General features: G+C 43.0%; 1 protein-coding gene across 1 annotated transcript; it reads left to right on the top strand.

Moving 5' to 3' along the window:
• The first annotated feature begins 982 nt into the window (after positions 1-982).
• On the top strand, positions 983-10607 carry LOC143040208 (uncharacterized). Its single transcript, XM_076210877.1, has 4 exons — positions 983-1257; positions 1413-4611; positions 8133-10208; positions 10364-10607. Exons 2-3 carry the CDS (start codon positions 2322-2324, stop codon positions 9806-9808), a joined length of 3966 nt encoding a protein of 1321 aa, XP_076066992.1. The 5' UTR covers positions 983-1257; positions 1413-2321; the 3' UTR covers positions 9809-10208; positions 10364-10607.
• The last annotated feature ends 1702 nt before the right edge of the window (positions 10608-12309 follow it).

Here is a 12309-nt window from a genome sequence, read left to right as displayed (position 1 = left end):
AAAACGCAGTTCTATGGGAGAGTGATAGACATGAGATTGAAAAAAAAATGTATATTAAAGGAAAACAAATTCAGAGAACGAGATGGAGTCGAAAATTAAAGCTTGCCTTTATCAGTGTAGACGGATTAATCTCGGGATTATACGAACTAAATGATTACCTGTCAGGAAAGAAAAAAAAACAACAGAAATAATGGAAATTGTGGAGACAAATTAAAAGGTTCACTTTTACCAAACAGTGTTGGACATGGATTATATAATCACTGGCTTAGAAATAGAGAGGAGAAACAAGGTGGAGTCATGTTCCTGGCTAAGAAAAAATAAATGTGACGAAAGTTACATATGGAGAGAATAGGGTGGAAATTATCACAATAAGAGTCAAAGATAGTGACATGAAAAGCAGAAAGTTTGCAGTGATTTATGTGCCCCCAAAACGGGGTCTTGGAGAGAGATTACTCCAAAATGTTAGATGATACGAGACTTTCATTAAACGAGATGCTGAAGGATGGAAGTAACGCGGTACTTATGGGAGATTTTAACTGCAAAGAAATCTGTTGGGAAGAGATGACAGTGAAAGGTGGAGAGGATCAATGGGGAAATGTATTACTCGACATGACTATAGAACATACAATGACACAATGGGTAAAAGAAAACACTAGATTTAGAAATAATGAAGAACTGTCGAGAATAAATTTATCATTTACGCCAGAATCTGAAACTGTGGACAGAATTGAATACAAGACGCCGATTGCCAAGAGTGACCATAAACTACTTGAGTTAGAACTAAAGGAGGAAATATATACAGAGAGAAATGAAAACACAGAAAAAAAAAGGCTGATGTATTGCAAAAAGGACTTTGAGAAACTTAGGAATATATATATATATATATATATATATGTGTGCCGTTACGAGAGGTAACGGGGCTTTTTTATATGTCCGTGTATCCCCATGTTTACATATCTTTTTGTCGTAAGGCTCGTTTCCCCTCGGAAGAGGTTTTCAAGTTTGTTTTTCGTAATGTTTAATTTAAGTATGCTGCGAGCAGAAGCTTCGTCTGCTTAAGAATATTATCGTTGTAAGTTGTCTGCAAGCTGTGCTGCAAGATAGCATCTCATTATTTGTACAATGTTCACTTTAAGAATTAGACTTAAGAAGGTGTGTAAGAACCTGTTGCGGTGGTGCGATGTTACGTCGCGCCTCCAGCCAGTGTGGTTTGAAACGCCTTCAGTTGTATACCTCGCTCCCTTCGCGGCCTACTCGGTGAGTTTTGAGCTGAATTTAGTTTTAGATCTGGTATATTGTTTCTTGTATGTCATAATGAATTTAGCCTTAAGCTGCTCGTATTTCATGTTCAGATTATTTGTAATTCTGTATAAAAGCTGTTAGTAACGAGCGTTGCTCTGGTTTGTTTACAGTTTTTCATCTCCTACTCCTCCTCCTACTACTTCTACTTCTACTCTTCCTCCCAATTACTGTGTGCTGCCATGGTTTCAACGGAAGCACCTGTTGTGTGAAGATGAGAAAGTCGTGTTTTCTATTGCCAATAAATGTTAGCGACGAGTACCCCGTGGATCCTTAACCCCGCGTTGTTTACGTTACGTAATCCAGAAAAGAGGGCACTCGTTACGCTAACCCCCTATGCGTCGCAGAGTAATCTGTGACGCCAAAATGAAAAACGATGGCCATTGGCGCTCTCTGCCAAGAAAATCGCTTTCGTGAAGAGGTGAATGAAAAGAGCCGCTGCGAAGGAGTTAAAAGTTAGCCATGCAGTATGCCAAGTCCATCTTGAGGATGTGGCCAGACCACGCCCTGCACGCCGTTGCCACGTCTAGATTCCCCTCGTCGTCACCACATGAACTTGATGTGTCGCCTTCCTGGCATAAGTTTGCGTGTGTGTGCTTGGGTTTGTAGCGCAAGTAAAAGTGTAGTGTAGCGCAAGCCAAAGTGTAGTGATCGTATCGGCGCGCGAGTGTGATGTGGCAGTCTTAGTGATCGTATCGGCGCGCGAGTGTGATGTGGCAACAACGTATGGTTGCCAAGCCCCAACAGTGTTTACATAACACCACGTCGCAGTTAAGCATGTGTTTTTCCTTTGAAGGCAAGCTACCTTGCCTAAATCCTGTCATATGTTAATATAAGCATGCGACTAATGTGCATTTTTAGATTGAACCAAATGTAGGGTTTAATCTGTTGTTGTCTACCTCAATAGTCGTATAGTTAGGAGTGTGGTAACGTACTCCGTGGTTTTCGATTAAGTTCGAGTTTTCCTTGTCTTCTTTATCATATTACTGTCTTGTCTCTCACTGTTTCTCTCGCTTGGCAATATGTCTTCCAACCACAGTATAGATGAAGGACCCGTCTCTGGTAGGGTCAGAGTCCTCACGGCTGAAGGGCAAGAGGCTTTTCAGAGAGCGTCTGATCAGCATGAAGAGAGGGTAAAGGCGAGTAGAGAAGGAGTACAAGCCTTATTGGAAGAACCGAATCATGGTCCTTGGTTGTATGAGGCCCACGCTGTGTACCAGGATACTGTAAAAAGGTACCTGGAATTCTTAATGCGTGAACGTACTCCAGAAAGTCTGGCTCGTGCTGAATCAGTGAAGCACGAAGACAGGGATTTTCAGGCATCTTTTCGTCAGGTAATCAGTAACTATGCTTCCTCTTCCTCAGTTGAGGTCACGGAAGAGGAACACCACACTGAACCGTTTTCACAAGATGACCCGAAGTCCAATCAAGTTCCTTTATCCCTCGTCGACCACTCTGAGTTTTGTATGCCTCCTTCCATGAAGGGCAGTTCAAGAAGGTCGGTTAGGTCAGGTCGTTCCAGTAGCACCAGTGTTAGTGTTGCAAGGAAGCAACGAGCCAAGGTGGAGACCGCTCGTATCAGAGTCAAGTTTGCCGAACAGGAGGGTCAGCTTATGAAAGAGCAGGCTGAAATGCAGGCCAAGTTCAAAGTTATGACACAGCAAAAGGAGTTGGAAGAAGCCGAAGCCGAACTTAGGCACTTAGGACCTGACGATGATTGGGAAACATGCAGTGACTGGGACCAATTAAAAGGTACAGTCGCTACCCGCACCCAACTATATGTGGAGCAACAGGGTGGTATAGTCGATGTTTCCGCTAGTCAGAAGGATCTGGTAGGCTTGAATCCTGAAAGCCCTGTTTTCAAGCCCTGTTCTGATTTCAGAGTTAACTCACAGCCTGCTAACAATGTTCCATTCAGTTTTGAACCTCGTATCGAAAAGGTAAAGGTGAGGTCTGTGCAACCTGCGCAGCAACCTGTTGCTAACCATGTTTCTTATGTGTCACCACCTGTAGTAAAACCTCCTCGGAGTGCATCTCCTAGGTTGGGGACAACCTCCAATTCTGCCGATTTGAGCAAGTTCTTCTTGCGGAAGGATTTACTTCTTAGCAGGCTGTCTACGTTTGATGATACTGCGGAAGACTATGCTGTTTGGAAGGAGAGTTTCAAGGAAGTCGTGCAAGAGTTAGGCACCTCATGTAAGGAGGAAATAGACCTGTTAGTTAAGTACCTAGGTCCTGAGTCTAAAGAATGGGCCCGTACAACTAGAAACTCAAATGCCAAGAATCCAACCCTGGCGTGCAGTAGAATTTGGGAGCGCTTGGATGACAGGTTTGCTGCCCCTTCGATCATTGAGACTTCAATTAAAAAGAAGCTCGCCAACTTCTCTAGGATTTCACCTAGAGACACCTTAAGGTTATACGACCTGTGTGACATTCTGTACCAGATAGAAGCCTTGAAGGCTAACCCTGTATACAGTACACTGTTTGCATATTATGACGCCTCGTCAGGCATCAATCCCATTGTCGCAAAACTTCCACCCTGTATACAGAGAGCGTGGACTGGCAGAGCCATGAACTACAAGACTGCTCACGGTGTGCCGTACCCACCTTTCTCCTTCTTCATTGAGTTTGTGAAGGAGATGGCAAGGGTCGAGAATGATCCATGTTTCTCTTATCAAAGCCTTGGAGCCGATGGTTTTGTGAAACCAGAGAAGCCACCTCCCTCTAAGTTTCCTCAAGTGCGTGTGAAGAAGACTGACACCATGTTGTCCAGTGGCAGTAAGTCGACCATGGGCGCTGACAGGTCTGTTGGCGCCGCTAGTCCTACCGAGCAAAGAAAGGCAGAAAAGGGAGATTTTTGCGTCTACCATGATGCCTACGTACACCATTTGGATTTCTGCAGGGCTTTTCGCACCATGTCAGTGAGCGAGAGGAAGGTTTTCTTAAACGATAAAGGAGTGTGCAACAGATGTTGCAAAGGTAACCATCCTCCTTCCAGCTGCAAAGAGAGAACTTTCTGCAAACTCTGTAAGGCCCATACTCATGTGACTGCCTTACATCACGATGAACCCAGGTCGAAGAGGAGTTCGACTCAAGCGGTTACACAGCATGGAAGGGAGGTTGCTCAAGATAAAACACCTCGCTCCCCTGTAGTCAATCAAGTGCCGCTTCCAAATGTTCTTACCCCCATAGTAAAGACTCAGGGAGGGGAGGATGCTGCGGTCAATTCCAAATGTACCTTGATATGCAGTAACCCCACCTCCATGAGTAAGTCCTGCGCCAAGACCTTCTTGATGAAGGTCTATCCTGAAAGTAAACCAGAGCTCGGAGTGTGGTGTTATGCCATCCTAGACGATCAGTGCAATTGCTCTTTAGCAAGGTCTGAGTTTTTCGATTTGTTTGACAAGCTGAGCAAACGGGTTTCATATCGTCTAGCTACCTGTGCAGGTGTAACGGGCGCTTCTGGGCGCACCACCAAAAATTACACCATCGTGTCTTGGCATAACTCACAAGAGGTGCATATCCCTAAGTTAGTGGAATGCGACAGCATTCCCAGTGTAAGAGAAGAGATACCCACCCCCGCCATAGCTCGTGGTTATCCCCATCTGTCCGATCTGGCCGAATGTATTCCACCTCTGGTTCCTGAAGCTGAGATTCTACTCATCATTGGTCGAGATGTGCCTTCAGCTCATTACATTTTTGACCAGAGAATTGGACCTGTCAATGCCCCTCTAGCTCAACAGACCAGTCTGGGTTGGGCAATCATTGGGGAAGTGTGTCTCCATGGCACTTGTAGGCCTCCTGTCATTAGCAGTTTCAAAACATCCTTTGTACATGATAGACGTCCCTCTATAGTCGCACCATGTGGTAACCAGATTCATGTTTCTGAAGTAAAGGATGATTTGTTCAAGGTAACCAAAGATGATGACAAGGCCGCCCTGTCGATTGAAGACAGGAAGTTCTTGGATGTTATGAACTCAGAGTTCCGCAAGGATCAAAGTGGTCATTGGGTCGCGCCACTGCCTTTCCGTCCCAATGTTGTAGCCACCAGTAATAATAGAGACTTTGTGTGGCACCGCACACTGTCTCTCCATCGTAGCCTCGGCACAAAGCCGGAAAAACGTCAGCATATGATGGCCTTCATGCAAAAGATGTTAGATCGTGGGCATGCTGAGGTTGCACCACCATTGAAGTCTGATCAGAAGTGCTGGTATCTTCCATTGTTTGGGGTGTACCACCCTAAGAAACCTGACAAGATCAGGGTTGTGTTCGACTCTTCTGCCAAATCCAGAGAGTTCTCCCTAAATGATATGCTGATGTCAGGTCCTGATATGACAAACAGTATTCTCGGGATTCTTCTACGTTTCCGTCAGGAAGCTGTAGCAGTGGCAGCTGATGTAGAACAGGGGCCGTATACACAAAACTTTTTTGTTAGCCTTAACAATCTCTGCTAGCTAACAGAAAACCACTAAAAGTTATACACCAATGCTTAACTAACAACTGTTAGCTAGCAAACAGTTGTTTGTCAAGTACCGCTAAACAGCGCTGAAGTTAGCAGCTTATGAACATGTAAATGGACGTATTATCAAAAATTGCACACATAAAACAGTGTTATTAATGCAGTTGTTCAGAATTTATTAATAAAGTATCATGATAGCACATAGATATCGTATGTATGGGTTTTTAGAAGTACTTAACCAACGACAGATATTTTTGGACGAAGGCGCATTGTACAGGTGGCCGTGCCACAGACAAATCTTCCGACAGAAGACTCAACAATAATTTCAGAGGACATAGACATGGCAGAAGAAACACAGAAAAAGAAAAGGAAGCCAAACTGGTCACAAGAGGAAACACTCCTCTTGATCAACGTGATTATGGAGAAAAAATAATAATAAATGGGCGATTCAAGCCAAGTTTAAACCACAAGGATAAGAGGGAGGCATGACAAAGCACGTTGATGCTATGGTATTGTTTTCTGTTTACATATAAATGTTCATCGACACTTGGAGCCCCAATTCTAATGTTTGTGCCATCTATGGTACCCACAACACCGGGAAACCTACAGTTTTCCATGAACTCTGCTTGTTTTACTTGCACTTCTTGGCGAGTCAATAGGAATTTTACAAACTGAGTTACAATATCTGGTTCTGATAGTGCATCAATTGTTTGAGTAATGACACGGCTGATTGATGCTTGCGAGGTCCCAAATTCGTCACTGCTGCATTTTACCTGTGGCTAAATATCATAGGGTAATTGCCACCTTCGTCTCAGGACTCAGTGGTCGATTCCGTTCTGTTCGGGATTGAAGTTTGTCCCTCACTAAATCAGCCATTTTTATTATACCAGCACGGTTCATTCTGAAGCGTTTGATGAGTTCGTCGTCATTGTACTCGTTAAATATGTCCCGTCGCTGTCGATAAACTCGCAGTCATCTTTTTAGTTGTTGCTCCGCCATCTTCTCTACTAACAGGAACTTGTTAAGAGCTTAATAGTCCTCCTTAGCACTTTTATCTTAACAGTACTTTTAAGGCCCTAACAAGTTTTCTGTATCACTGTTAGTGCTTAACAGCTAAATGTTAGCCTTAACAGGAATTTGTTACCCTTAACAGCTATTTGTTAGTGCTAACAAGTTTTGTGTATACGGCCCCAGATGTTCTACAATTTCAAAGTGAAGACTGAGCAAAGAGATTATCTCAGATTCTTCTGGTACAAGAATAATGACCCTGATGAAAGGTTGATTGAGTATAGAATGACTGTTCACGTTTTTGGGAACACGCCATCTCCCGCCATTGCCACCTATGGCTTGCGTAAGTCTGTAGAAGATGCCTCTCCTGAAGTTCGCTATTTCATAGAGAACAATTTCTACGTGGATGATGGGTTAGCATCTCTGCCAGATGCGGAGACTGCTTACAAGTTAATCCAAGACTCTAAGTCAGCACTTCAAGAAGGAGGACGCCTGCGCTTGCACAAGATCACTTCCAACAGTAAGGAAGTGCTGGAAAAGTTTGCCACCAGTGAGCTGGCTGATAACCTTCAGGAGCTGAACCTAACTTCTGACTCTATGCCTATGCAGTCTAGCCTGGGCCTCTTATGGGACATCCAAAGAGACGTTTTCGTCTATAAGTTCATGGATTCAGACAAGCCTTCGACAAAAAGAGGGATACTGTCTGTTGTAAATAGTCTGTTTGACCCCATGGGATTCTTAGCTCCAGTAATAATAGTGGGAAAACTACTCCTAAGAGAGATAACCAATCTAAAGTGTGGTTGGGATGAACCCATACCAGCTAAGATCCATACCAAATGGTCCAGATGGCTAACGTCCTTAAGGGACCTCAAGGATATAAGCATCAATCGTCAGTTTGCTAGTATTTCTTTGTCTCAAGCTCACAGGATAGAGCTTCATACCTTTTCAGATGCTTCCAGAGTAGCAGTAGGAGCTGTATCATATCTTAAGGTTTTCAGTGATACCAAAAGCTACCAGGTGTGTTTTGTGAGGGGACAAGCTAAAGTAGCTCCCAACCATGGTCATACTATTCCCAGGTTAGAGTTGTGTGCTGCAGTGATGGCAGTTAATCTCAGCAATTCCATCTCGGATTGCTTGGACAAACCCTTAGACGCAAGGCATTTCTATTCTGACAGCATGATTGTCTTGGGCTATATTCATAATGAAAGGCGTAGATTTCAGGTCTACGTGAGTAACAGAGTAGACCACATTAGGTCGTCCACCGAACCTAACCAATGGCATTATGTACCTACAGATTGTAATCCAGCAGACCTGGCTACCCGTGGTCTTGAAATAACCAACCTAAATCAGAGTGATTGGTTGTCAGGTCCCTCAAGCTTATTTGAGGATGTATCCACCAGTGGAAGTTTTCCTCTTGTAAGCCCTGAGACAGATAAAGAAGTAAAGGTATCAGACTACACAATTGAGTCTGAACCCCTTGTTAGTGCAAACAAAAGCAATGTAGAGCCTGCAATTGCGTCATTAGCTCAGAGGTTCTCTAATTTCTCCTGTTGGAGGAGACTTGTAAGAGCGGTAGCTCTCCTTAAGCATATAGCCCGTTCTTTCAAACAAGGTAACAAGTGTTGTTCAGGTTGGCATATATGCAACAAACATAAGTCACCCGATCAACTAGAAGATGCAGCTGATTTCATTGTTCAGACATACCAAAAGGATTATTTCTCGTCTGCCATGACTAAATTGCAAGGTGAAGTTTGTTTACCTCCTTCCAGTCCCATTGCATCTCTGTCTCCTTATTTAGACCAGAAGGGCCTACTTCGTGTAGGAGGCAGGTTGAGTCAAGGCAGTGATGTACTTGGTATGCTTGCAAGGCCTATTATTATTCCAAAGGAATCCCACTTAGGCTTGCTGTTGATCCGTCACTACCATGAGACAGTGCACCACCAAGGGAGAGTGATTACAGAAGGAGCCGTCCGTACAGGTGGTTTCTGGATTTTGGGAGGGAAACGTACCATTTCTAAGGTCATTTCCAAATGCGTCACCTGTAAAAGGGTAAGAGGTAAGGTGTGTGTTCAGAAGATGGGAGACTTACCCGTCGATAGACTTACTCCCAATCCGCCATTTTCCTATGTAGGAGTTGACCTTTTTGGCCCCTGGCATATAAAAACTCGGCGCACTAGAAGTTCCTTCCTCGAAAGTAAAAGATGGGGCGTTCTGTTCACCTGTCTTGTTTCCAGAGCTATCCACATAGAGACTGTAGAAGAATTGAGTACTTCTTCCTTCATTAATGCCTTAAAGAGATTCATTTGTATTCGTGGCCCAGTTAAGATGATGCGTTCTGACAGAGGCACGAACTTTGTAGGTGCTGTCAAAGCACTGAACTTGCTTGCCATTACCGATGAAGGTGGTGATGTCAATAGTTTCTTGTCAAGTCAAGGTTGCACTTGGTTGTTTAACCCTCCTCATGCTTCTCACATGGGTGGAGCATGGGAGCGTATGGTGGGGATAGTCCGCAACATCATGAATGTGATACTGACTAACCATCACCCCAAGGCATTAACACATGAGGTGTTAGTAACCTTCTTTGCAGAAGTATGTAAGATCGTGAATTCCAGACCTTTAGTTCCTGTTTCCTCGGACCCTAGTAGTCTTTTCATTTTGTCTCCGTCCATCCTTCTCACTCAGAAAACTGATATTCCTGTAACTCTTCCTGAAGAGATAGATATTAAGGCAGTATACAAATCTCAATGGAAGCATGTCCATCACCTTGCTGAGGAATTCTGGAAGAGATGGAAGAAAGAGTATCTTTCCTCTTTACAACCCAGAAGAAAGTGGGTCAATTCCTCTCCAAATGTAAAGGTGGATGATGTAGTGTTGGTAAAAAATCAAGAGTGTCCCCAAGGACAGTGGCCCTTGGGTATTGTAAACAAAGTATTCCCTGGTAAGGATGATTTAGTCAGGAAGGTCCAAGTAAGAGTTGTGGTAAACAACAAAGCCCATGAATATGTAAGACCCATTTCTGAGCTTGTGTTGCTAGGTCAATAGTTTTGGTAATTTTTCCCCCTAGAAAATTAGGAAGGGAGTGTGCCGTTACGAGAGGTAACGGGGCTTTTTTATATGTCCGTGTATCCCCATGTTTACATATCTTTTTGTCGTAAGGCTCGTTTCCCCTCGGAAGAGGTTTTCAAGTTTGTTTTTCGTAATGTTTAATTTAAGTATGCTGCGAGCAGAAGCTTCGTCTGCTTAAGAATATTATCGTTGTAAGTTGTCTGCAAGCTGTGCTGCAAGATAGCATCTCATTATTTGTACAATGTTCACTTTAAGAATTAGACTTAAGAAGGTGTGTAAGAACCTGTTGCGGTGGTGCGATGTTACGTCGCGCCTCCAGCCAGTGTGGTTTGAAACGCCTTCAGTTGTATACCTCGCTCCCTTCGCGGCCTACTCGGTGAGTTTTGAGCTGAATTTAGTTTTAGATCTGGTATATTGTTTCTTGTATGTCATAATGAATTTAGCCTTAAGCTGCTCGTATTTCATGTTCAGATTATTTGTAATTCTGTATAAAAGCTGTTAGTAACGAGCGTTGCTCTGGTTTGTTTACAGTTTTTCATCTCCTACTCCTCCTCCTACTACTTCTACTTCTACTCTTCCTCCCAATTACTGTGTGCTGCCATGGTTTCAACGGAAGCACCTGTTGTGTGAAGATGAGAAAGTCGTGTTTTCTATTGCCAATAAATGTTAGCGACGAGTACCCCGTGGATCCTTAACCCCGCGTTGTTTACGTTACGTAATCCAGAAAAGAGGGCACTCGTTACGCTAACCCCCTATGCGTCGCAGAGTAATCTGTGACGCCAAAATATATATATATATATATATGTATATATATATATATATGTATATATATGTATATATATATATATATTTCCTAAAAACAAGCTGGGAAAAATATACAATGAAAAAACACAAGTAGAAGAAAAATGGATGAATCTGATGAAAATATATAAAAAATGAGTGGATAAACATATCCCTAAGCAAAAACAGGAAAAGGTGTATATTAAGTGCTGTTTTAACAGAAGGTGCAGTGAAGCGAAAGATAGTAAAGATGAAATTTGGAAAAGATGGAGAAAAGAAAAAAAACTAGAAAGTGACAAATATATATTAATCATAGGAATGAATGTGTAAATACACAAGGAAGAAAAAAGAAACTATGAAAAAGACATAATAGAAAAATGTAAGGATCATCTAAAACTTTTCTATAGATACGTAAATGGTAAACAAACAAACAAAACAGGAAATAGTGAAACTACGCCAAGGGAATATGGAATACACAGAAGATACAGAAATGGCTGAAGTCATGAGCAAACACTTCAAGTCTGTTTTCACTAGAGAATATGTACAACATCGGGATGAAGGGAGAAAAGTAATCCCCCATCCCATGAGGAAAATAATAGTAACACGGAAAGAAATAATGGACCTAATAATAAACTTTGAAGTCAGAAAATCGCAAGTTCCGGATGGAATAGCAAACTGGATATGAAAAGAACGTAAAGAAGATCTAATAGACAAAATATATAACATGACAAGTTGCTCACTCAAGGAGAAAAAATACTAGAAGACTGGGAAAATGCTGATATCGTACCAATTTATAAAGGATGAAATAAGGAAGACCCAACAAATTACAGACCGGCTTCCTTTACAAGTATACATACATACATATACAAGGCTTTTCCCCCCATACAAGGGAGATAGCCAAAAAGAAAGGCATAAAAACCACTCCCACACATTTTATCCCAAATACACTCCACTCCCCTACATCCTCCCTCTTATCTTGGCACTTCTTGGATGACGGGTCATCCCTGCACATTGTCCACTGCCCTGGGTCAGAAGCAGTGTCGCAAGACACAGCACATCCACAGCAAGGCCGCTTCATTAAATTGGCTACCACCCTCTCCCCCCCCCTCAATGCAGAAAAGGAGAAGACGGGGAGAAATCCCTTCGGCCTGTGTCAAATTTTTCTCACACATACTACCTCACCCCCCATCCCCCCACCCATTCCACCTTATGCATCACAGCATCATCCATATACAACCATTCTCCATTCACCCGTCTTCTGTCCTCTCCCGTCCTTCCTCAACAGACAATCCCCTCTTCCCCAAAGCCCCCTTCACCCCATCCATCCATCTCATCCTAGGACGTCCCCTCATGTTCACTCCCTCCACATCTACCTTCCATACCTCTTTTACTAGTCTTTCTTCACTCATTATTTCCATGTGTCCAAACCATCCTAATACTCTTTCATCTACCCTAACTCCCAACTCCATTACCACCCCTGTTCTCCTCCTCACCTCCTCATTTCTCACTCTATCCAGCCTAGTAACCCCCATCATACTTCTCAGACACCTCATCTCAAACACATTCAAACTCCTTCTCTCTTCCTCTCTTATGTTCCATGTTTCTGCCCCATACAGTGCTGTTGGCACAATCACTCCTTCATATAGACTCCTCTTAGCCTCCATTCCCAAATGTCTATTCCTTATTACACTTTTTAA

This window comes from Oratosquilla oratoria, chromosome 28 (genome assembly GCF_046742065.1).
Source record: "Oratosquilla oratoria isolate Oo_2021 chromosome 28, ASM4674206v1, whole genome shotgun sequence".
NCBI lineage: Eukaryota > Metazoa > Arthropoda > Malacostraca > Stomatopoda > Squillidae > Oratosquilla > Oratosquilla oratoria.
Note: the sequence above shows the minus strand (reverse complement) of the source record. Positions and strands in the feature narration are given on the sequence as shown.